At 35.7% G+C, this 27,437-nt stretch overlaps 2 protein-coding genes across 3 annotated transcripts; one reads left to right on the forward strand and one right to left on the reverse strand.

Moving 5' to 3' along the window:
- The first annotated feature begins 7,115 nt into the window (after positions 1-7,115).
- Positions 7,116-10,308, forward strand: LOC113275646 (uncharacterized protein At1g26090, chloroplastic-like). Of its 2 annotated transcripts, none has more exons than XM_026525183.1 (7): positions 7,116-7,414; positions 7,504-7,647; positions 8,377-8,451; positions 8,548-8,744; positions 8,839-9,010; positions 9,098-9,508; positions 9,777-10,308. In XM_026525183.1, exons 1-7 carry the CDS (start codon positions 7,190-7,192, stop codon positions 9,906-9,908), a joined length of 1,356 nt encoding a protein of 451 aa, XP_026380968.1. In that variant the 5' UTR covers positions 7,116-7,189; the 3' UTR covers positions 9,909-10,308. The 2 variants fall into 2 exon arrangements, with proteins under 2 accessions (XP_026380968.1, XP_026380969.1); XM_026525184.1 differs by having other exon boundaries at positions 7,284-7,414; positions 7,499-7,647.
- A 156-nt stretch (positions 10,309-10,464) lies between these two features.
- LOC113275645 (protein CHUP1, chloroplastic-like) lies at positions 10,465-15,850 on the reverse strand. The gene is made up of 9 exons (XM_026525182.1): positions 15,294-15,850; positions 15,014-15,093; positions 14,002-14,865; positions 12,213-13,583; positions 11,970-12,101; positions 11,432-11,613; positions 11,212-11,323; positions 10,907-11,050; positions 10,465-10,715 (listed from the first exon to the last, which is right to left on the reverse strand). The coding sequence occupies exons 1-9, from the start codon at positions 15,406-15,408 to the stop codon at positions 10,614-10,616; spliced, it is 3,102 nt and encodes a 1,033-aa protein (XP_026380967.1). The 5' UTR covers positions 15,409-15,850; the 3' UTR covers positions 10,465-10,613.
- Between the last annotated feature and the right edge of the window lie 11,587 nt (positions 15,851-27,437).

Below are 27,437 nucleotides of genomic sequence, written 5' to 3' on the forward strand. Positions count from 1 at the left end.
GAGAAATATTAGCTTGAATCTAAATCAGGTTTTCATCTAACGATGGATATTGTTTTCTTTGTGACCAAGGCGAAACCCTGATTTGAAAGACTATATAAGGTGACATCTAGCAACTCTGCAAAACTAATCCCCACACCTTACGTGTGATACGTGCTAGAGTCAGTTCTCCTTTAACCTTTGGTTTTCTTCTTCTAAAACCAGGTTAACGACTTAAATACTTCATTGAGATTGTGAAGCCAGGCCGATACTAATTTTATCATAGTTGTGTGATCTGATCTTGCATCTTCTATCGTACGAGTACCATCAGATTGATTGGCTTGAGATTGATATCTCCGATAGGCAAGATATAAAAAGTAATCATAAACATCTTCGTCTCATTGTTTGTGACTCCGCAACATCTTGTTTCGCTACCATACGATTAAGATTGTTGTGAGATGATTGATTTATCTAGGTTGTTCTTCGAGAATATAAGACCGAATTATCAATTGGTTCCTGTTCACCTTGATTATTATCAAAAGACGGAACAAAAACTTTAGGGTTTTTCTGTGGGAGACAGATTGATCCTTTGATAGACTTGTCTGTGTGAGACAGATTTGTTTATTTTCAAAACCTGCGATTTTGGGTCGTAGCAACTCTTAGTTGTGGCTGAGATCAGCTAAGGGAATCAAGTGCGCAGTATCCTGCTGGGATCAGAGGCGTAGGGAGTACAACTGTACCTTGGATCAGTGGGAGACTGATTGGGGTTCAACTATATTCCAGTCCGAAGTTAGCTTGGAGTAGGCTAGTGTCTGTAGCGGCTTAATACAGTGTTTGTTCAATCTGGACTAGGTACTGGGATTTTTCTGCATTTGCGGTTTCCTCGTTAACAAAATTTCTGGTGTCTGTGTTATTTCAATTTCCGCATTATATTGTTTTATCTTTATAATTGAAATAATACAGGTTGTGCGTTAGATCATCAATTAGAGTAATCCAACCTTTGGTTGTTGATTGTCATTGATTGATCCTTGGATATTGGTCTTTGGTACCATCCAAGTTATTCCTTTTAGTTGATTAAAGACTCGTTGATTTCTATTAGCTCGAGTAAATCAAAACAAGAGAGAGATATTAACTCCTTGAGATACTTTTACCTAGATTGAGTCTGACTGTCTAGTTGATTCTCTAGAAAGTATTTCGGAATTAGTCCATACAGATTGCTAAGTGAAATATTGGGTGGTGTTGTTAGACCCCCGCTTTTTCAATTACTAACATACTAAATATCTAGAGAATTGGCTTGCATGATAGATTCTTAGGAGTTCCACTGTTACTGTTGAAAAGAAAGATGAATCCTTTATTGGCTTTCTACACGAATTTGATGCTAAACTTGCTTCATCGAAATCGAAATTCCTAAAAGCAGCATGTAAAACTATTCTCACTCAAACTTTTTTAGGTTTTATGATTACTCATAAGATGGTTGTCTTTCCTATGCCTAAAGTTCTGATTGATACTTACTATGGATTGTATAGAGAGGAAATTTTGGTGGGGTAAGGATACTCAAGCCAAAGGTCCTTACCTAAAATCATGGGACACTGTATTTGTCCCTAAATTTCAAAGTTGTTTGAACTTTAGAAAAATGTTCTACTTTTTATAAAGCCTTTCTTACTAGATTAGCTTGGAGGATGATTGAGAATCCCCAAGCTCTTTAGGTGCAAGTCCTAAAGCATATAAGGATGAACCTAGTTCTTGTACCCATTATCTTGAAGGAGTATATGTAGTGTTTGGAAATAATCAAAATTATCTTATGCTGAAAAATAAGTACAAGAGAAAACATTTATATTTGGAAGGACCGTTGGGTTCCTGGTCATGATTGTTATCTTCCATTAATAATGCTTCTAATTACCTCGGAACAATGGACCAGTTAATTTTTCCTGACACTAAATGATAGAATATTAACATGCTCAAACCTCTTTTGTATAGACATTGTCTCAAAACTTTGTTGTATTAGACTCTTATGAAGTGAAAGGAAATGATCAGATGATGAGGTAATAGAAATGGAATTTGCACAATTAAATTTGCTTATAACGATATATACCATATTTGTGTCGTATCGACGTATTCGCGGACACATATGGATGTAACCTGATACCGACTGATACCGTATTAAAAAAACACGTAAATATTAAGGCTTGTTCAAATTATTGAACCAATTTGAAGAAAAAAATTATTGTTGGATATATAAATTGATTTGGAAATATTAAAATGTTTATCAATGTATATCTAAAGTTAATGCCTACTCAATTTTATCTGATATTTATTTTATTTGAAATACGATATTTTTTGAATTCAATAATAAGTTTATGTTTTTTGTGTGGACATATCAGTATGTAATTAGGTGGAAACATAATTGTCAGGTAAATCCCCAATTCATTATACGTTTCACTTTCCCTCTAAAATCCCTTCAACTTTCGTTGAGAAAACCCTAAACTCAAAGATCAAAACCTCTGTGGACATATGCTTAATTCTTTTAAAAAATTCCTCGCATTCTTTAAAGAAGATGATAAAGTGGTTTCTGAAGATGTTGTCGACCGTGAAATTTCAACTACAATTAGACAAGATCCTATCGCCATATCATCTTGGATTCATTCGATTAACATTCCATCAAAAGTAATATTTTCATAAGTTTCACCATGGTTGAAAGCGATAGATTTTATAATGTTGCCACATTATATAGAAATGGTATGATGTTCAATTGCTTGGTTTGTCTCTTAAAGAAATATCATAATCAAAGCCTATTAATTTACAATTCCTTTGGAATACTGGTGTGCGATCGCCGTGTCTTGCTTGTAGTTGAGTATGAAAACGATTTTAAGGAATTTCACAGTTTTCTCATCCCAAGGGTTATGGGTCGTTCTTATTCCGATTTATGTTGCTAAATTTCTTGGGAAGAAAGAACTCTTGAATTATAATTTTTTTATTCTTGAGAATGTTGTAACTGGAGAAGAACTCCAATGGTGGAATTTACATTTGTTGATGAAAATCTTTCTTTTGGTATTGAAGATTTGATGGCCGAAGAAGGAATTTGTGATGTTGGAAAAACTCGGTATTTTATAGTTAGATGCTACATACTAGGGCCTACCGTCGGCTATACTTCTCAAGTTGGATTGGTTGACGAAGATTAGAGTTTAGAACATCGAGAATTTTGTGCATGTAGTGAGTAATGTTTTTCAATCTTATGATATTTTAGTTGTTTTTTATTTTTTGGTTTTCTGTTTAGTGATTCTAGTATATTATTTGACATATTTGTACATATGCCATATTGGATTAACCTTTGGAAGTAAGTTGATGTCTTCTTCTTGTGTAATTGGCTATGAATCAATATAATTTATATAATATTTTTCTTATATTTTTTGTAGATCTTTTTATAACCTTATCTTCCATCTCGAGTATGCTTCTAGACTTGTTACAAGTGCCTCTTAAATAGTCGTATTCAAGTGTAAAGTGTAATATTTTTCTTTCAATTTTTCATCTTTTTTTTTGTTAAAATTCACAATAAGTTAATATGAGTTTGTTATTTGAGTTAGGAACGTGTTTCCGTTCCAAGAAAAAGTTCGTATTTATATATTAACTGTGACATTATCATGGCTAAGTTTATTAATGCACTAGTTAACATATTTGCATAATATATATAGTTCTTGTCAAGTGCTATGATATTATTTGAAAATATATGTTGATTAATATTTATAATATTTATTATTAACAAAAAATTCAAGGGAGAACGCAATATATAAGATCCAACAAATATTATTTATATTTTACCTACCAACAGGATAAAAGAAAACCAATGGTGTTAATATAACTAAGAGAAAATTTTAAAGTTATAAAGAAAGCTTCGCAATCAATTTAGCAAACGGCATTTTTAAGATCAGAATTACAATTGTTAATAATATTCTTGTTTAACGTTTACTTAGTGGAAGTAAAATAGCAAATGATATTTTAACTTTATTGAATCTTGTTATTGATAATGATGTTGGTATTACAGTAATGTACAATTTGGAAAGTTAGTGTGTTTTATCATTTCTATCAGTTTTTTTTTCTTGTTAAAAGCATTATTCCAAATTGGATAAATATTTCATATTTGCTTTAATCCCATACGACACTTTTTGGGTCATAAGCAAAATTCGTTCCACATACTCACAATACAAATTTTTGAAATTCTACAGAAATTTCAAGCCTTTTGAACATAGCTTATGGCCAACCAAGAACCATGATGCATCCTTTGCAACCATTCCATAGATATGGAAACCTATCAGTTTTCTCGACACATTCATGTGATACAGACATTATATGCTACTTGAAAGACCCATTCGTATGTTTGGCTGAGCTCATTAGAGTGATCAAAAAATGAGAATCCACGGAACTATTGTCACCATTGACGATAGGGTTACAATGTCTTAATATGATTAAGATTCAATGAGGACAAGATGAGCAGTGGCTCGCAATAAAAATTAACATTTGAAACAATCTAGACAATATCTTTTTTTCTTTGCTCAGTTAATCTAGCTAACAGTCTTATCTGATCAAAATGTAAGTTGTAGATTCTCTCAAAAAGTTAATCTTCATCCTATCCTGCATTGACCCGTCGATAAAAATCAAACCTCAGTTTATAATTATCATCCACAGAATATACAAATTGTATACAATGTGGAAAAGAACCCAGTTTACAATGCAGTTTACAGTAACTTCAGTTTTCACCCGACAAACGCAAAATACTTGAAGGTAATTTGTCAATCTTCTCTTCTCAATTCCTGACTATACTACATGGTCTCAAACAAAACCGACCAGTCACGACGTAAGTTAGTTGTTCTTTTAAATGGATGAACTAACTCGACCTGTTCGATCACTTGGATATACTGAATCCCATAATCAAGCAAGTGATGATGGTATCTCAAAGAATGTTGTTGAGAAGATCTATAATAGAAGACTTAAGAAACAAGTAGAGACTAAAAAAAATTGATTAATAAAATAAAATAAAAATTAGTTAAAGGCACTTGGATGGCCGATGACTATAGTATTGACCAATAAAATTCAACTATCTTATTAAATATTTGGTTCAACTACTATTCTTAAGAATATGAACTGAATTATGGAAGGCTGACTAAACTAAACACATACCTTATGTGAGTATCTTTTTTTCCAGACAATAACAAATGGGCTTGGAGGAGGTCTGTCTTGATTGTTGAATTTCTCACTGCACTTCTTGTTAGGAAATCTGATAATGCTCTTTCCAAAAAAATGTAATAATGTCTTTTTCAGCTAAGAAGTTGAGAGGGGGTTATACAGAAAGAGAGGTGGTCAATGAATTTTTGAAAACAAAGAAAACGCTCTTATCTAGCTATCTACGTCCACTAAGAGACACATAACTGTTAACAATAAACAGTCTCTCAGAATTCTAGCTAGAGAAATTGTGTTTAGTAAAATTTGGAGGTTTCCTGTAATGAATACTCTAAAAATTAGTTGAGACGCTTCATATATTCTACCGATACCAACTTAGATTTTCGTTTTTGATGATACTAAAAGTACGTTACCAACCAAAAATATGTAATTTTCGTTTTTGATGATACTTAGATTTTGGTTTGATTTTTCGTAACTGGACAGGTACCTTTGAGGGAGCATCTGAGAATTGCCCAGCTAAAGAATCCATAGTTGTAACTCTGTTACAAACAGTCAAATGGACCATGGAAAAAAAAAGATGGAAAATCTGGTCATAGAAAGGATTGTCTATCCACTATAAGTTATTGACAAGAAAAAAAAAATAACACAATCAAATGGCGATGCCATTCCATTTTAAATGAATTTAAACTTCTATTGGAGAATTTATTTTCTTTTTTGAGTTTTCAGTTCACTAACATGAAAGCTAATTGAGTAGCGGACTTGTTTGCAAAGAATGGGTGAAAATCATCGTTAGTTTTTCTTATTGGGATGATCAGCCTCTTGCATTTTTTGTACCCACACTATGCTAACTTTTGAATTTTGTTCACTTTTGATGCAATCCAGTCTGATAACAATCTTTTGTGTGCTTCTGATAATGCTAATCTTCCTGATACAACTATTTTAGTAGATTTTGTTTAAGGATGCCCACATTAAAAAATTTACTAATCCGAAAAGAAAAGAAAAAAACGGAAAAATAAATAATCTTCTTTTAGAATATGAATTTCCAAAATCTCAAAATTATTATTATTATTATTATTTTAAGCATGCAATTTATTAAATTAAACTGAGATTACACGCGAGAATGTGATATCCATAGAGTCTGCTATTACAATAGAACTTATAAATGGGGGAATTACATTGTCACACACTGTTGTTGTGAGCTTTCCTATAGTGCAATCATCTGCCGCTCGATTTTCCAGACAGTCCGCTGCTTGATTTCCTTCTCTATAAACGTGCCCAATAGTATATTGCTGAACTTGAGTAAACCTTATATTTGATTTCTGCAATCTGGTTAGAAATATACCATGGAGCTTCGGTGTCCGAGGTTAGAAATCTCGTTAAGTTCTCCGAGTTCTGTTTCAAATTGAACTTTTGGCCATTCCCGTGCCGCTGCCGTTCTAGAAGCGATTAGCATGACCCAAGTTTCCACTGCAAGTGCAGTGGTGATACCTAGTGATTGTGTTATTCCTAAGATTGTATCGGCCTCCTCGCTCCGGCATATAATACCTGCCCGCGTTATTCCAGGATATCCCCTTGCTGCTTCGTCCGTGTTAATTTCGATCAAATCTAAGTGGGGTTTGAGTCATCCCACGAAGATAGTTGTTGCTAGTGTTGTTTGCGCTGAGTTCGGATAAGGTTGCATACCTACTCCTCAAAACAGAAGCCCCTGCCCCAGTCACCACAGATTTTTGCTTCCTTCTTTGCTCCTCAAGTTCACCAGTATCAGTCTTGTTCGGATTTAATGAACAAATGACAACTAGTTTTAGCCCTTCAAGAGCTCCTATGCTCCCAAGTCCAACTATGAGGATATCTTTGTCCAAAACAAGAAGAAGGTCCTCTTCACCTCCGTTTAACGTGGTCTTTTAGAAAATAGAGTTATACCAAACTTAGGTGAATTACAACGAAAATCTCATTGGAAACTTATCCAAACCCGTAATAACGGCAACTTCAACTACTCAACCTTCCAAATACAGAATCCGATTTCAGAGTTAGCGCCACTAAAATGGCTTCTTCTCTATCTTCATCCTTCATCTTTACATCATCCGCGATTCAATGGAACCATAAAAATAACTCTAAACCAAACCCCAATTTCTTTGTTCAATTTAGCAAAACACTTCGCCCAAATTCAATTACAATGTCTGCAGAATCTAACACACCAACAAAGTTGGTTACATTTCTTGGTAAAGGAGGTTCTGGGAAAACAACCTCATCCATTCTTGCATCTCAGGTAATGATTATCATATTCTAATGTTAAGTATTCTTACACTCTGGGTTAAGATTTTAATGGGTTTTTTCCTTCCTGTTTTGGAAGGTCAGTATTATGCTAAAAAAGGGCTTAACACCTGCTTGGTAATACAATCTCAAGATCCTACTGCTGAATACCTCATGGGATGTAAGATTGGGACTTCTCCTACTCAATGCAACAACAATCTTTCTGTTGTTAGGTTCGACACAACTAAAGTATGTGTTTTTTACCTTTTTCTTCTGCATTTTTAGTACACTTGAAAAGGTTATTTAAGGTTCTGTTGAAGCGGTAAATTTTTGTCTACTTTGCTCGGATTTAGGCTTAAAGCGCTGTAGAATACTTATACAAGGGTAAGGACTAAAGTGTGAGCAAGCTAGCTAGGCCTGACATGGGAATTTGTTTTAGTAGGGTAGGTGTTTCTTGACCTACATTTTTGAGTTTATCTACAGGAATAGGAGGGATGTTAGTTTAAGAGCAAGCACAATTCAGGAAGACATAGGCAAGGAAACAATTCCCTTGGACGACCGCTATGGTTATTGAAGGAAGATGCCCTATGTAATGTCGGTTCTGTTGTCACTTTAGTTGCATTAGTAGCAGTCAGGTATCTGGATACTTTGTTAGATGAAAAAAAACTTGCCTTTCAGCTATATTTTCAATATTAGGATCATTATTCCATGAATAGGGAGTTTATCCATGCAACAAAAGTGCTTGCTTTTGTTGGTTGTATTTTTTCTTCCTTTTTGATCGATATCAGTGCTTGCTCCAAGAAAGCTATTATTAGACCTTGGAAAACCACACTTTTAAGGCATTAAGAATTTGCAATATATAGTAGAGATGGTATTATTTGGCACCATGTTTTTCACCACTTCTCTCGTTGGTTTCAAACTGCCCAACCCTAAGATAATTGTCACCAATGTATTTTAATGATGGCTTGTTAACTGCAGATGCTTCTTGAACCACTAAATCAGCTGAAGAAAGCAGATGCTCGCCTTAATTTTACTCAAGGAGTTATTGAAGGGGTGGGTATGTAATACTCTTATCTAGTTACCTGATACAACAACAACTTTACAAAGGAAAGTACATTTTCATATGCATCTTAGTTTTTAATGTAGTAGGTGGTGGGTGAAGAACTTGGTGTGCTACCTGGGATGGGATCAATTTTTGCAGCCCTGGCACTTCAGAAACTGGTAGGAGTCATAGAGAGGACTTCGGCAACAAAAAAACAGACGCAAGAAAAGTTTGACATAGTTATATATGATGGAGTTAGCAATGAGGAGACTTTGCGGATGATTAGTGCAACTGAGACAGCAAGGTTAACAAAATTTCTTTCTTTAAAGCTTTGTCCCCAACCCATTCACCCTTCTTTATGGTGGCGTCTATGGCGAATGACATATAAATGTGGACAGATCGTACTTGAAATATTTACGAAACCTGGCTGAGAAGACGGATATTGGGAGATTGACTGCTCCCTCACTTTTGAGATTGGCAGAAGAATCTGTCGAGTTAAATGATGGCAGATCTCGGTTTGACGGGAAAATGAGTTCAGATATATGGAATGACATTGAGAGGATGCTTGAGGTGTGTTTCCTTTCTCTTGTTCCTCTCTTTCTTCTTATTGGCCTAACAATTCTAAATATAGAGTGTCGATATATATGTGCGCCGCAGAGAGTATCTACTGGCTTCGCTAAACCATCAAAGTTAAGCTGTTACCTCGTGATGGACCCAAATAATCCGACATCCATCAATGCTGCAATGCGTTATTGGGGATGTGCAATTCAGTCTGGTGCACATATTTCTGGTGCATTTGGCTATGCTCCTCCACTATCTACAGAATCTGCAGACATAATCAAGACAAAATTTTCACCTTTGCCTTCTGCAATTATGCCATATCTCTCATTTGGTTCCCCCATAGATTGGGATGCAGTAGTGCTCAAATCTGTAGGAGAAGATGCGCGTTTGGTTTTTGCGGCAGAAAGGAATGACACTTTTCCATCACCTGTTACATTCGACGCAGCCAATAAGTCGGTGACGCTTTTCATGCCTGGATTTGACAAGTCAGAGATCAAGCTATTCCAGGTAGGTCCCTTACCTGTGCACTAATCTGGACTTTTCCTAATCTAGTTAATCTTCGAGATGGAAGTCTTTCTAGGCTTTTAGTCAAGGTCAAATTATATTATTAGTCAACCACATGAGTACCTAAATCCAAAAGTGAAGGCTCTTAGTTTGGACACATTAAATTCTTGTCCAGGAGAGTTCAAACAAGAAGTATGAGTCTAGGAAGTCTAAACATTTTTTGTTTACTACAAATTGGTGTTTATTGATATTGTTTGTTACTGCGTTGCAGTATAGAGGAGGATCAGAGTTGTTGGTGGAAGCTGGGGATCAAAGACGTGTTATCCGTTTGCCTAATTCTATCCAAGGAAAAGTGGGAGGTGCCAAATTCATGGGCAGAAGTGTTGTGGTCACAATGCGATAAGATTTTCTTTTACATGTGCAGAAATTGACATACCATTTTTCTCACTAAATCTCCAAAAAATTATAATAACTGTCGAAAACATGGTCATGATTTGTTCTTCTGATATATGCAGCTAGAAGTACAGTTGTAAAAGCTTCTTTGAGATTCATTCAAGAATGATTCTGTTTCCCTTTCTAGTTTCTGTAACTTTTTCTTCTCCTTGTTTGTTTCCCTTGCGCTTGAATTTCATGGTTAGCTGTCAGCTATGAATGCATATCCAAATTGAAACCCGGATCCTGAATCGGGATAGGAACATTGTTGAGATGACGCATACCTTTAAGAGTTAAAACTCTCAGCTCAAAGGTAGAAGTCAAATTCTCCTCATCGTTCAAAGATCTTATAAGCCGGAATAGATGAGAAATGAATTTCAAAAGCCGCTGAAGCTGAATTGTATAGCTCGTTTCTCTGCAGTGAATTTCAAAAACTTTGTGGAAATTATTACATCTAGAAGGAATTTAAAGGTTTTGGTACAAATGGATTTGCAAGTGTGCATTCTATTCGTTACTTTCTTAAAAGAATACTGCCACTCTGTAATATTGACTATTTTGCTAAGATTTCAAACTTGGTATTGTTATTTTTCCATTACAAAATGAACAAGAGATTGACATATACAACAGAAAACAGATAGAAAAAATAATAGAGAGAGAGAGAGAGAGAGAGGAGTCCTCATGATTCGGATGTATTTTGCTCGTCAGTTTTTTGTGCATGGGCACGGCCTCGCAGTTCTTCAAAAGCCCTCATGCTTTCTGCATCAAAACCTCCAGCAAACTGGAAACAGTCTCAGAGTTAGAACGTCCATTTACAAGGATAATCCAAGAAGATGTAATGAACAAAGTAATGCTACTAAATATTTAGCTTCCCATAGATACATTTAATTCTAACAACGCATAGTTTGAGTGCAGAGTTGGTGGGTTTTTTTCTCTTTTGCATGCTAATATCACATGAAGTTCCGGGATTACCTGATGAACACGGAACGCAAATCTTACACCTTGCAGAAGCAAAAATTCTCTATTTGGTTCTTTTTCGGGAACATTTGAAGCATCAAGCTCTGATGCTACTCGTTTCATGTACTTCCTTGCCAACTGTACAGATGCAAGCTTGATCTGCAGTGAGAAAGCAATCTTAGTATCCCATTGAACATATTGGCGTACAGAATCTCTAGCTTTCGATTTCAAGTGTAGATGGTTCTTTAAGCTGCATCACCAATGCTAAGAAAAAGAAGGAAAATTTAAAACCCATATCCTACTACAGTTATAGATTGTACCTTTCCAACAACACCCGAGTCTAGCAACCAATCAACTGGGATTCCAAACTCCTTGTAACGTGAAACAGCCATGTCTCGTGTCCGTAGTAGTGCGTAGACACTTGATTCCACTCTGAGAAATAAAAGAAGATTAGTTCCTGTAAAGAGATGGAGTAATCTCAACAAAGATCATTTCGACAAGCTAAAATAACTCTGTACATCAAAGACAGGATAAACTCACTTTTCAAGTAATGAGTACATTTTCTTCAGAGCAGCATCACATGAAAGCTTGGGATCATCAACAAAGGTAGAGACCCGTTTCTCAAGTTTCATCAGATCCTGGTATTCAAAAGCTGCTTCTCTCAATGCATCCGCTTTCCCCTCAGGCCAATCAAAGTGCTTAAGAACTGCACGCTCATCAACCTACATTTTTATTTTAACATCGGGACATTGCAATCAGTAATTTAAATGGAAACCGCAAATGATAATCAGGCGTTTGTTATATAATAATGCAGATTCAATGCTACAAGCCGGAGGAGTATAAACAGGATCCAGAAATAGAACCAATTCTACCACATGTGGGCAAGAAGATCTACATAGCATTTTTATATTAATCTTGCATAATGCTTAGGGCTTAGTGCTCATGCCGAATAAGAGAAGATATTTGTTTATCTGTGTTTATAGAATCCAATCCAGCACCAGCTTAAAAAACCACTCCCAAACCTAACGAGTTTGAATATCAATATCATACTTCAGCTCTGAAGTTTAATTGGACATACCAAAAAGGAGAGTTCCTCATCTAGCCAGTTCACAAATGACAGTAGATCTTCTATATTGGTAAAAGAACATGCACGCACTTCAGTTGCCAATGATTGAACAAAATCACCTTGTGTCTCCACATCAGCTTTCACCTGGATTCAGATAATGCAATTTCCTTCCTTAGCAAAATGAAAACTCACATCAACTTGTTCTGAAGAAGCCGAAACAAGAATAGAAATGAAGTAGGTAAAACATAAACTTACAGCTAATAGGAACGTTGATCTGTTCTCGATCTCCCCGATCATATTGCTCCGAGCACTGGCTGTATTGGATGTTGAAGAAGTAACTAATGTGGTATCCTTCTTTGCCTCACGTTTCATTAAACTCTGATAGAATTCCACTAGCTCGGGAGCTCGGTGAACTTTATCACCAGTCCCTGGCCCTTTTGACAAACTTCCAGGTGGAGGTGGCGGCCTAGGTGGCCCACCACCAGGTGGTGGTGGTGGTGGTGGAGGGCCTCCTGGTGGCCTTGGTGGAGGAGGTATTCCACCTGGAGAATTAGCATTTGCAACAGCAGCACCAGGACCACCACCGGATGATTTAGGAGGCGGCCTAGGCACCCTTGGAGGCCTTTTTTCAATATCGGCATACTTTATCTTGCTCACAACTTGGGATGCAACTTCAGTAGCATCATTATTTGTTTGTTCACCTGAACCACCAGTTACAACGACTTTCTCCTTTATTTTGGCAAGTTTCGGCGGCAAGATTGCAGGCTTCCTATCACCCACCTTTCCTTGTGAATCAGGGCTTGAATAAACACCAGTGAATCTTTCTGTTCTTGCTTGCTCGGCTTTCTCCTTGATTGCCTTCTCCCTCTCTAACGCCAACTTGTGTCGATCCTTATAAGCAGGGTACTTTTCATCTATAACCCCATCAACTGATTTAGACATCAGTTGGAATGATTCAGCTACATTGACAAGTGAATCACTGGATGGAACCCGTGATCTAATTCTTTGAAGGTTAGGTGTTTCTGGAGAATCGGCAGATTCCTGCTCCTTTCCAAATGTAGTGATGGCAACACTATCACTAGCATTTCGTATCATCAAAGATTCCAATGGACCTCTCGACATGGAGGGTCGATAACTCCTGCTAGGTGATCCTATCGATCTTGAAGGTGATGAAAGCATACTTGAATCATCTTTGCCTTTTCCCCACTTCTTAAGCTTTTGGATTAGACTAGTTTTTTTACTAAAACTACTATTCCTACTGAATGAACTGTCCATAGAAGCATTCTCAAAATCTTCACTCCCGGGGGATGAAGGGGAGGCAATACTTTCAAGATCCGTATCTCCTTGTCCACGTTCAGATCCTGCATACTCCAACATAAGCTGTTTCGCTCTCTCCTGAGATTTAGGGCTCAAGTTTGTGCTGAGATCACGAGCAGATGGTTTTCCAGCTGCTGTTTGATTGTTTCGAAGTTCAAATCTCAAACAAGCATTGACCCATCGCAAGTAAACCAACTCCTCAACTTCGCTGAACCTGTTCAATTGAAGCCCTTCCACTTGCTTCTGGAGATCTTCATTTGCATGCCTTAAGTTACTTACATCCTCCCTTGCCTGCGCAACCAATTCAGTCTGCAACAGCACAATGCAAATATTCACGTGCATGAGTAAAATGGTCGAAAATCATCTAAAACTGGAGTTCAGGTCTGTCCTACATAATGAAACATGACCTCCCTATGTTTTTTACTCAAGTGAGACGACAATTGTCTCTCCTATGCTTTATATAATGCACTTTATGTAAGCAATGACAACAACCTGAAAGCTTGGCTTGTCTCAGTTGAATCAAAAACCAACTCTGGTTATCTTGCTTATAAGGAACTACAGTGGCTACAGAATGAGTTTTGAGAAACTGAGATAAATCAGGGTATATAAGTTATACTTAAAATTGATGCACGAAGACTAAGGATTTTTTCTTTTTTTCACGAGTTCATTTCCAGACCACGCATGTAGAGACTTAAACTTTCATATGTATGATATAAAAGAATCTCACCTCTGTCATATTGGACAGGTTTCTTATTTTGGTCTCAGCAGCATCCAGTTTAACCATCAAATCCCTCTTCTCAAACTGAAGTTCTTTATTCTTTCTCTTGAGCTCTACAACTGTCATTTCCAATTCCGACACGGCTTTGAGCTTTTTCTCTACTTCAGAATCATTCTTGAATGTGGCTTCTTCCTTTGACTGGAGACCAGTAACTTGTTGTTTGAGCATCAATAATTGTCCCCTGGTTTGGTTGGCGTCAAGTTGAATTTGCCTCTGCAACTCTTTAATCTTGTTCCTAGCAATCTCAAGCTCCTTTCTTGCCACGACTCCCTGTGATATTTCATCTTGGAGTTTCTTTCTTTCAGCTTGCAATGAATTAATGGTGACATTCAGCATATCAATTTCGACTGACTTTATCTTTACTTGCCTCTGTAACTCGGTGACATCTGATTCCTGCTCCTTCAGACCATAATACTCAAGTAATTCTCCTTCCAGTTTCACTTCTCTCTCTTCCAGTTCCTTAACTAAGTTCCTTAGCCGTTCAAGTTCATTTGCATTATTAGCCATCTCAAGCTCATACATTCTGTCTTTCTCGTTATCCTGTCTTAAATCGTACTTGTCATTTGGTAATGGATAGTCAATTTGTCCGGAAAGAAAATCTTCAAATTCTGGTAAAATCTCATCTTCTTCAAGAAAACAAGGATTGCTCAAAGATGGGTTTATGACACTGCTAATTCTTTTAACTTCTTCATCGTCTTCCCCTTCTATTTCTTCTTCTTCCCCTTTTATTTCTTCTGTTTTTTCTTCGTCATTTTTTTCTTCATCTACTTCTGTTTCTTTTTCTTGCTCGTGTATTTCTTCTTCTTCCTTTTCCTGCAAAACATAAAACATTCTTGAATCATCAATCACCACCAATATGCATAAAGTACATTAGTTTCAAACTAACTACATCTTTGCTTCTTCATTTATTTGCAAAACAAATATTACACATTAGACCAAAACAGTGATATTTGTAACTTACTTCCTCTTCAGGGCTAATAGTAAAATCGACAACCTCTTCTCTTTCAACCACCTCTGGTTCAATAGTTGCTTCGCCATTTTCTAAATTCACAAGTCATCAAAAAGAAATAAAATGTAAACCTGAGTTAGAAGAGTCCAAGAATCAACCAACACCTTGAAAGTTCACATTCAAATTTTACATGCCAAAACAATGCTACACCATGATTTAGTAATCAATCGATGTACTTGAATAAACACGCACGAAAACTAGAACCAAGTACTAAGCCAAAGATAATAAGTACCTGGAGGTTTGATTACAACAGAAGCCGGAGGCGGGCTCGGCTTCTTTCCAGTTATCTGCTTAATTGCATAGGTTGCAACTGAAGCAGCAAGCAGAAAACCTACCCTGGCTATCATGTATATGTTTTTAACAACAACTACTTATCCTTTTACCCATCTTCAGACTTCACTAATTCACTATAACTTCTAAACTCTCTCTAACCGTTTCGAAACACCACCATAACTCAAACTTCATTTCAATCTAAAACCATAATCCACTACTATTCAAACATGAATTTTACAACTAACCCATGTTACAGAACTGTACTATAACTGTATGAACAAACAAGAACAATATCTAACTTTAACGTCCAGTTGAAGAATTATATTAATAGTCTTATCCCCATCAAAACCTTATCAAAACCATTCCTTCATTCAGAACTTTTGACAAATAAGAATCAAACACTTATAAAAAATCATCATGCTAAGAAGAGCTACAGCAACCATTCAATAAACAAGTGGACAAACTCTCTCCAAAGAGATTGAACTACATTTTTCTTTTTACTAATAGTGGAATTTTTTATATCAAACCATAATAACTGTAAATTCAAACACCAAAAAAACAGCTTTTCAACTTGTCTTTTCTTTCTTTTACAGGAACAGATTTTATGGAACCATTTCTAACTGTTAGGGCCCACAGATAGGGTGGGCCCGGTCAGTATCTACTAACTTAAGATCATGACACGTATAAGTTTGAACGGTTGGTAGTGGATAACACAGATGGGGTTGAAGACTAAGCTTCAGTGTTGAGTTTTTGTGTTTAGAGGTTAATAAGACAAGAATTTAATTGAGAGAAAGAATCAAAATCTAATAAAGGTGAAAATTGTGTGAAGAATGTGATGTGGATGAGAAGATGGGACTTTTGGTTGAGGGATTGACTAATAAGGATGAGAATGGAAATATTTGTTTTATGGTCATTCATTTTCTTTCATGGAGTCCATTGGTTCACAAGATGCCAAAGTTTTATCCCAGCCCAAACAATTAAGCACTAGTGGTTCTCAAATGCCGATGTGTCCAAAGACAAAAATATAATCTGTTTTTATGTATGTACCATAAGTATTGTTTTACTGTAAGGTAAGTTTAGATATTTATATGTAAACTTTAAGTTACTCTATGAGGTTTTTTTTTTTAGGAGGAAAAAACTAGTTACTCTAGAAGAATAAAATGGATTTGAGAAGGGGAAAAAACTAGTTAGATTCTAATCCATGTCCAAATCAAACAAAATGATAAAAAAGGATATCTTTTTGAAATATCAATCCTATCGTAGTTAACCTAGACATACTTCTGTCGAATTAATAAAAAACCGATACATGATATTTATTTATTATTAAACTTATTGCTCTCAAACAACTGAATATACAAGAAAAATTGGTACAACAGTAGTACGATAATCATATAATTGATTTTGTTAACGAAATTATAATCTCAAGATGTTAAATGCATATCAATAATACCCATTATACTTGATCTTTATAATTCAAACTAAAACCCTACAATCGTCAATCAACCAATATGTCAATGATCTGATAACAAACGCGAAAATCATTTAGATCTTCGAAGAATAATTGAGTGAAGATAAAGCTTAACACGTTTATTTATTTATTTTTTTAGCATTGGTGCCAGATGGTTCATCTCTATCACATAGGATTAATCCTAGGTTAGCATCATAATCGTTAAATTTATAAGTTGGTAGTGAAGATGAATTTCGGTGAAAACATAATGTTTTTTTTTTAATGATGGTTTCTCTGATGAGGTTTAACTGTTCAAGAGACTGTAACTTTCGGATTTTTGGGAAGAATATGTATTATTGATCGATGAACTTAAGTTCTAGTACCTGTTCGACATTTTTTCCCGGTTTTAGGAAGTCAATACCTCTCATACAGTTTTATTTCCTCCTCGTAATTTTTCCCTTTACAAAACCATTTTTTCCCTCCTATTAACATGTCCTGTTCTTTTTAATGTACTTCTCAATTATTGTTTCTACAAGATTACTGGATATTGTTGCCATCCCACCTTATATGAATCATGAGTTCATCAAGTGCATACAATTGGAGTTGATAATCAACAAACCTTCATCATAAATTTGAAGAAGACATGCTTCAAAACAACTCAATTTGAATAAAAACATGATTACTTATTAGGAAACCTCAAATTTATGATCCCTATAAACTAAAGTGTTAGAGCATTGCTCGGTCGAACTCGCATACGTTGCTATCTCAAGCATGTTTGTCAATGTTAGTGATCAAAACTATAAGTTTTGATTTCTAGCCTATTTAGATGTCTCGGACTAGGACATAGATTGTGTAGTTGAGCTTTAGATTTCACGACGTTCATCATTTGAAGACGAAGAACTACTAAGGGGAGCTTGTGGAACTTCATCAACAAAAGGTATGTGGAGACTGAAACTCATCTATCACTTGGAAAGTCTATTTCTACTCTATCTCCTATATTGAGACATAAGTCGTGTTACGATATAGTTTTCTACTATACACAATTGAGATTTCGAGCTGAGTTTAACTCGCTTATATATTTCTCGGAATATATGTTGGCAAGCTTTCAATTCGACCAAGTTCATCTTACATTCTTGACGAAAGTCAGAATATGATCATATGAAAATTGCCGAGTAACATCTTACATGGTTTGTGTGACACAATCATTTTGGTGAAGACTTGGAATGTTTCATTATGATAATTTCAATAACTTGAAAATCGCTTTGTTGCTAATAGTATTGTGAAAACGACTATTGTCATCCTCTAAGAAAGTTTCAATGATTGAAATAAAGAGTATATAATCAAGTAACCATGTTTGGATATAAACATAGTGCGTTAATCACATTAGTGTGCAAGTCCAAAACCGGGAGCCTGAAGTATGCGTACCCGTACGCGTACTGGCGGTTGCTGATGTCTGGACAAGTATGTGTACCCATAGGCATACTGGCGGAAAGTTCACCTCCGTGAAAATGTGCTGGAGTTTGGAAGAGTGTTGAAGTATGTGCACCCGTACACGTACTGGCATAACCAAACTCGGTCCGGCTACTTAAGTATGCGTACCCGTTTGCATACTTGAGTGGGTTACTTTCTAAAATCGGTTGTGTACACGAACTTAAACATTTATAAAATAAGGAATGCAATCTTTGCAAACCGTGGCTATAATGTTCATGAATTGATTCGAGTGAATCAAACCGATTTTGTTTCAATTATGTTCTTATATACTTTTATGAGAATATAGCAATTGAACGGCTCTTTAACTAGTTTCATTTGAGTCATTTGAACTAGTTATGGATAAGATGAGTATGGTTGATATGAGAGTTAATCATATGGCTAACTTCGGTTAACTATTGATAAGCCAGCATGGTGTACACGTTTGGGTACGGTTACATAAACCTAAATGAGGGTACATTTTATTTGTGTGTAACAAGCTAGGTTTGATTTAACGGTTGAAAGATATTAGCTTGGTTAAATCAGGTTTTTCATCTAAAGGTGAATAATGAATGCTTTGTTACCAAGGTAACTTAGATTGCAAACCCTGATTTGAAAACTATATAAAGGAGAACTCTAGCAACTGGGAAACCTAATCCCCACACCTCCTATGTGTTACTAGTTGCATTAACTAGAGTCGATTTTCTTTTAACCTTAGGTTTCTATCGAGACCCTGTAGGTTAACGACTTGAAAGACTTCATTGGGATTGTGAAGCCAGACCCAACTATATCTCTTGTAGTCGCGTGTTCTGATCTTGCCCGATTCTATCGTTTGAGTACTATCTTCTTTAACATTTGCTCGAGATTAATTTTTCTGATAGGCAAGATAAAACATGATCACAAATATCTTTGTCTCATCGTTTGTGATTCCACAATATCTGGTTTCACCATCATATGATTTAGATTATTGTAAGGTGATTGATAATACTAGACTGTTCTTCGGAAATATAATTCTGGTTTATCAATTGGTTCCTTTTCACCTTGATTTATCAATAGCCGAAACAAAAACTCTTGGGTATTTCTGTAGGAGACAGATTTGTTCAATCTATAAACTTTTCTGTGTGAGACAGATTTGCTTATCAAGTCTTCGACTTTGTGTCGTAGCAACTCTTAGTTGTGGGTGAGATCAGCTAAGGGAATCGAGTGCGTAGTATCCTGTTGGGATCAGAGACGTAAGGAGCGCAACTGTACCTTGAATCAGTGTGAGATTGATTAGGCTTCAACTATAGTCCAGTGCGAAGTTCATTGGTAGTAGGCTAGTGTCTGTAGCGGCTTAATACAGTGTGGTGTTCAATCTGGACTAGGATTCGGGATTTTTCTTCATTTGCGATTTCCTCATTAACAAAATTCTAGTGTTTGTGTTATTTCTTTTCCGCATTATATTTTGTTGTATAATTGAAATATCATAGGTTGTGCGTTGAATCGATCAATTTGGAAATCCAACCTTTGGTTGTTGATTGAAATTGATTGATCCTTGAACATTGGTCTTTGGTACCGTTCAAGTTTACTCCTCTTATATTTAATCAGGCTCGCAGATTTCTATTTTCTGATTGCGGATTGAATTAAGAGATTGAGATATTAACTCCTCGATATACTTTTTTCTAGATTGAGTCTGACTGTATAGTTGATTCTATAGAAAGTATATTGGAGTAAGTCCTCTCAGATTGCCAAACGAATTGTTGGGTGTGGTTGTTAGACCCCCGCATTTTCAATTGGTATCAGAGAAGGAAAACATGTTAAAGACCTTATAAGTCTGTGTTTATAGCGATTTGATATGGAAAAGAATATCTCTGGTCACGCATCACCAGTTCAGGAACATTCCATCTTGGATAAAAGTCCTGGTTCCATTGAGAATTATGTTACGACTCTGTCATCTTCTAAATCCACTTCTAACTGGGAGGCTCATCTTGATGAACAATTAGATGAACTCTCTGATGATAGTGATTCAGAACAAGGACAAAATATCGAAGAACAAGTCTCACAGTACATCATTCTTTTTGATCGTCTTCTAAAGAAAAAAAAAAGTCAACATCATGCTTGGCTGAATTTCTAACTCCTCTCTGCATTGAAAACAGAAAATTGGGAAAACTTTTAAGGAGTACGATTGTGGGCATAGTTTATTACAAGCTACTCTTAAAGATCGTAACGAGGATATATGTTCAAAGAAGTCTGAATGTGATGATCTTCGTCGAAATCTCTTTGTGTTGAAATAAAGACTTGCAGAAACCGAAGCAAGATATGACTCTCAACAAAAATGTTTGAATGACAAAGAATAAGTTATTCTCTCTCGAGAAAAACAATTGGAGACTGATCTTAGCGCTGTTGTTGAAAAGATCAAAGCTATGGAAGAGAATTTGAAAAAAAATCAATTATAGCTCTACAAAATTGTCTTCTATGCTTGGTCCAGCTTGGAGCATGTAAAAACCCTCGTGATACACGTGGACTGGGCTATAAAGGAATAAATGCTCCAAGTACTGGTAAGATGTTTTTTTGTAAAGGCAAAGTATACTCTTCAATCTACAACTACAGATGTACCTGGAAATAAAGTTCATCAGTCTCTACAAAGACGACTCAGTTGAGAATGGATAAAAACAATCCTGCCAACTGCTATTATTGCGGAAAGAAAGGTCACATAGAAAGAAAATGTCATCTTCGACTATGGAATGAAAAACTTCATAACATTCTCATCTGGATGTCTAAAGAAGTAATCTAACTTTTTCCTAAGTGTTCAGTTAAAGATTCATTCCACAATCAAGAAAAGTGTTGTAATGAGCCACTTCCTGACTGTGAACGTAACACTTCTTCTGTTTACAATTGTAAAAAGAACAATGTTATGTGGATGACTGATAACTCTGAAAGACCTATAAGGATAAAAAGAAATAGAAGAAAGAAAATTTCTTCAAAATTCTCTCTTTCCCTCAACAATGATCTTGCTTCCAAAATAAGTGTTCCTGACTACATTCACATCAACAATCGTGTTTCAGAACTCAAGACCAGTATCAACAGTCTCAAATGCAAGATCAAAAAGGCGAGAAAAGCAGCTGATTCAGGTAACTCATGTCTTTCTCTTGATAATTTTTTTGTAGATGTCCATAAGAATTCTATTATAGGTCAAGGAAGTATAAAAGGATGTATCAATATCTCTGATGAATTTCATGTTCATCAACAGACAACTTGACTGTTTCCTTGTGTGTATCTTCTTTGTGGACCAATGAGAAGATACACATAACTCTCGAGAAGATACCGACTTCTTGACAAATGGTCTATGTTGTACCTTTTGATATATCTCTGATCTCCTTTCCTGTGTTCTTATCTGAACTATATTGTTCAAATTTGGTCTCATACCTTCTTAAAAACACTAGTTTGTTCTTCCTAAAAATGATAGTCGAGTCTCTTTGTATCGAAGATTCCTGTTACTGGTTCTAAACCTTTTTGCTCCATCTGGTCACTGACCTTGTCACTACCACTAACTTGTGCACCCGGTCCGTTACCAAACGCCTGCAAGAAACCCTAGGTTTCTCTTCCAAAAAACCCTTTAAATATATGTCAAGAGTTTTTTTTCTCTTTCGTATATACTGGTACGGTAACGGCAGAGCTCTCATGGGTTTGATCGAGCAAGTGCACAATGGAAGGAAGCAAAAAGTTAGACAACTTTGATGATAAAGCCTTTGAGCTTGATGCTGATCTCATTCCTGTTATTTTCTATAAAGCAATTGATCATGAAAAATATCTTCCAATCCAGATGTCTCTTCAATTGGTTGGAAATCTTCTTTAATATTTTGAGGTCGTGCGTGAACATCTTGAGATCGCGTCAAAGAACCTAGTTTTTCTGAAGGAGGAGCTAAAGAAAGCAACTGATGAACTCGTCCTTGTCCGTTCCCTGGTTGCTGTTTTTGTTTAAGTTGTTCTTTCTAGGAAACTTCTTATGAGAATTTTTATTCTTGTTTTTGTTTAGAAAGATTACTAGGGTTTGGAATAGACATTATTGTGATTACACATAGTTATTTCCAACATTTTCATCTTCAATGTTTTTAGATTTATTTATTTAAATTCTAAGTTATTTGGAAGATGATTTTTGCAATATTAATCTTTATGGTTTTATATATTTCAAATTTTTGTGGGATACGTTGTTTACGTCCGTGAACCATGACTGTCCCATATTTGTTCAAAAGTTATCTCTATTATATGTCGGTATGAAAGTATTGATAAAAGATAGAATGAACTTTTGACTTACAAAAGTTAAGCCTTTTATGTCATTATGCAAATATTCATGGAAGAAAGGATGAAATTTTGTTTACAAAGATTAAGTCTATTATATGTCTATGCTAATAGTGATGAAAAATATAATGAATTCTTGTTTATTCCGCAGTATTGATCTTCCCTGATCCACATCTTTGTGTATGTACAGTGTTGCTCTGTAAGTTTTCTTATGTCGAGCATGGAAATTGAATTGATCATTTTTATGGTTGATTCAATTATGTTTTGGATACAAATTCATGTTTTCATGTGATTTGGTTATATCCAAAGAAATCCTTCTTTTCTTGTAAAAGCAAGGTCGCCTTTGTTGTTCTTTCGGGAATGACATTTTATGGGGGAGAGTTCTTTTTGAACTTGTGCTTAATTGTCATATCTTTGTGGGGAGTGCGACTGTGTAATATTATAGGGTTTATCTTGTATCTTTATAAACTCCTTGATGAATGCATTTAGCTTCGGCTTTATGATTGCATCTAAATTTGTTGGTATGTTGTTCTCTTTTGGTCATGAAGAATCTCTACGGAAATTTCATAAGGATCCCACTAGTTTTCATACCTTTTCCAAATTATATTGACAAAAAGGGGGAGAATTAATGTATAGTTGCATACTACAAATACATATGGTTTACAGATCATTATGTAAGAGGGAGTGGTTTTCATATTGAGATGATGTATTGACTAAGGGGGAGTGATACATATCACCGTAGTATTGTTATCAAAGTTGTGATACAATTGGACTTTGATACTATATAATAATACTATGACATTGTATAACAATGATCTATAGCAGTTGTTTTCTCATTGTTATCGCTATGGATCTTCAACAACTATGATGTTGAGTTGAACATGTTTAGAATCATGGAGTACTTGGAAGTGACGAAGATTTCGAGTCGTGTTGAAGATGCTAAGGATATCAAGCACTTGGATAACAAGCTACAAAGTTTTTATTTATTTTGTAATCCATATGTATTGATAGTTTTATCACTAAAATTGACAAAGGGGGAGATTGTTAGAACATTGCTCGATCGAACTCGCATGCGTTGCTATCTCAAGCATATGTTTGTCAATGTTAGTGATCAAAACTATCAGTCTTGATTTCTAGCCTATTTAGATGTTTCGGACTAGGAAATATATTGTGTAATTGATCTTTAGATTTCACGGCGTTCGTCATTTGAAGACGAAGAACTACTAAGGGGAGCTTGTGGAACTTCATCAACAAAAGGTATGTGGAGACTGAAACTCATCTATCACTTGAAAAGTCTATTTCTACTTTATCTCCTATATTGAGATATAAGTCGTGTTACGATATAGTTTTCTACTATACACATTTGAGATTTCGAGATGAGTTTAACTCGCTTACATATTTCTTGGAGTATGTGTTGGCAAGCTTTCGCTTCGAACGAGTTCATCTTACATTCTTGACGAAAGTCAGAATATGATCATATGAAAATTGCCGAGTAACATCTTACATGGTTTGTGTGATACAATCATTTTGGTGAAAACTGCAATGTTTCATTATGATACTTTCAATAACTTGAAAATCGCTTTGATGCTAATAGTATTGTGAAAACGACTATTGTCATCCTCTAAGAAAGTTTCAATGATTGAAATAAAGAGTTTACAATCAAGTAACAATGTTTGGATATAATCATAGTGTGTTAATCACATTAGTGTGCAAGTCCAAAACCGGGAGCCTGAAGTATGTGTACCCGTATGCGTACTGGCGGTTGCTGATGTCTGGACAAGTATGCGTACCCATACGCATACTGGAGGAAAGTTCACCTCCATGAAAATCTGCTGGAGTTTGGAAGAGTGTTGAAGTATGCGCACCCGTACGCATACTGGCGTAACCAAACTCGGTCCGGATACTTAAGTATGCGTACCCGTTTGCATACTTGAGTGAGTTACTTTCTAAAATCGGTTGTGTACATGAACTTCAACATTTATAAAATAAGGAATGAAATCTTTGCAAAGCGTGGCTATAATGTTCATGAATTGATTCGAGTGAATCAAACCGATTTTGTTTCAATTGTGTTCTTGTATATTTCTATGAGAATATAACAATTGAACGTCTCTTTAACTAGTTTCATTTGAGTCATTCGCACTAGTTATGGATAAGATGAATATGGTTGATATGAGAGTTAATCATATGACTAACTTCAATATTGATAAGACAACATGGTGTACACGTTTGAGTACGGATACATAAACCTAAATGAGGGTACATTTCATTTGTGTGTAACAAGCTTGTTAGAGCATTGCTCGGTCTAACTCGCATACGTTGTTATCTCAAGCATGTTTTTCAATATTAATTATCAAAACTATATGTCTTGATTTCTAGTTTACTTATGACTAAGTCTCGATCTAGGATAGTCAAGTGTAGTTGAAGCTCCAGACTCCATGGCGATCATCTTACGAAGACGGAAAACTACTCGAGGAACCGGTGGAACTTCATCCGACTAAAAGATATGTGGAGACTTGAACATATCTATCACTCAAAAGTCTATTCTATCTCCTACTCTTGAGACAAAGTCGTATAAGTATGATAGTTTTCATACATATACATTTGCTATTTCGAGCCGAGTTTACTTGCCTATCTTTTTCTTGAATATGTGTTGGTAAGCTTTTGCTTAACCATTTTCATCTTTACCCGTGGCGAAATTCATGATGACGTTTCAATCTTGAAAATAGCTTTGATGACGATGGTCGTGAATAACGATTGTTATAACATTATAGAAGAATGTTTCAATGATTGAAATGTAGAGTTGAGAGTACCATCTATGGATATAAGCATATATAGTGTGTTCGCATATTAGTGTATAAATCCATGTGCCGGAAGCCAAGTGCGTGCATATGTGTGCATGCGGTATTGGTGAAGGAGACAGGTTGAGTACGCGTATCCACAGAAGTTTTCATACCGAAAATTTCTGTTGGAGTTTGTAAGTTTGCAAACTAGTAAACCAGTCACCTTAGGTACGCGTACCCGTACTCACGGAATTTTTCGAACAGAAAATTTCTGCTGAGTTTGTAAACTCAAATCCGGTAGCTAAGGTACGCATACCCGTACGCGTACTCAAGCTAGTGATATCTCAAATCGGTAGTTCATGAACTTAAAACAATAAATTATAAGGAATGCAATCTTTGCAAACCGTGGCTATATTTTTCATGAATTGATTCAAGTGAATCAAACCGATTTTGTTTCAATTGTTTCTATGAATAAAGACCTAAGCAATTAAACAACTCTTCAACTAGTTCTTATGAGTCATTTGAACTAGTTATGAGAAAGATAAATACGATTAATGTGAAAGTGCTCATATGTCTAACCATTGGTTAACTATTTGTGAACCAACTAAGTGTACACGTTTAGGTACGGTTACTCAAACCTAACTGAAATACATTTCATTTGTGTGTGTGACAAGCTAAGTTTAGATCTAACGGTTGAAAGATATTAGCTTGGTTGAATCAGGTTTTTCATCTAACGATGAATATTGAATGCTTTGTTACCAAGGTAACTTAGATTGCAAACCCTGATTTGAAAACTATATAAAAGAGACATCTAGCATCTGGAAAAACTAATCCCCACACCTCCTGTGTGATACTAGTTTGTTTGCTAGAGTTGATTCTTCTTTAACCTTAGGTTTCTTCTCAAGACCCTGTAGGTTAACGACTGAAAGACTTCATTGGGATTGTGAAGCCAGACGAAACTACTTTTCTTGTATTTGAGCGATTTGATCTTTCTATTTTCTATCGTACGAGTTCAATTGAATAATTGGCTTGATATTATATCTCCAATAGGGAAAGATAAAAAGAAATCACAAACATCTTCGTCTCATCGTTTGTGATTCCACAATATCCAGTTTCGCTACCATACGATTTAGATTATTGTGAGGTGATTGATAACACTAGGATGTTCTTCGGGTATATAAGTCTGGTTTATCAATTAGTTCCTATTCACCTTGATTTATCAAAAGACGGAACAAAAACTCTTGGGTATTTCTGTGGGAGACAGATTTATTCAATTCTATAGACTTTTCTGTGTGAGACAGATTTGTTTATCAAGTCTTCGACTTTGGTTCGTAGAAACTCTTAGTTGTGGGTGAGATCATATAAGGGTATCAATTGCATAGTATCCTGCTGGGATCAGAGACGTAAGGAGCACAACTGTACCTTGAATCAGTGTGAGATTGATTAGGGTTCAACTACAGTCCAGGCTGAAGTTAGTTTGTAGTAGGCTAGTGTCTGTAGCGGCTTAATACAGTGTGGTGTTCAATCTGGACTAGGTCCCGGGGATTTTCTGCATTTTCGGTTTCCTCGTTAACAAAACTTTCGGTGTCTGTGTTATTTATATTCCGCATTATATTTTGTTATATAATTGAAATATCACAGGTTGTGCATTGTATCGATCAATTGTGAAATCCAACCTTTGGTTGTTGATTGGAAATTGATTGATCCTTGGATATTGGTCTTTGGTACCATCCAAGTTTTTATCCTTGTATTTGATAAATACTTGCAGATTTCTATTTGCTTGAGTAAAGATCAAATCAAGAGATTGAGATATTAACTCCTCGATATACTTTTCTCTAGATTGAGTCTGACTGTCTAGTTGATTCTCTAGAAAGTATATTGGAGTTAGTCTATACAGATTGCTAATCGAAATATTGGGTGAGGTTGTTGTACCCCCGCATTTTCAATTGGTATCAGAGCAGTCAAACACGTTCAAGACCTCAAAAGTCTGTGTTTGTGGCGATATGACTATGAACAAGAGTATTATATCTGATACACGCGTCACCAGAAATAAAGACTATGTTTCTAATAGGTCTATCAAAGAGAAAGATCCCCTAATCTCTGTTATAGATGAACCTAGTGTTCAAACGAA

This window comes from Papaver somniferum, chromosome 4, assembly GCF_003573695.1.
Source record: "Papaver somniferum cultivar HN1 chromosome 4, ASM357369v1, whole genome shotgun sequence".
NCBI lineage: Eukaryota > Viridiplantae > Streptophyta > Magnoliopsida > Ranunculales > Papaveraceae > Papaver > Papaver somniferum.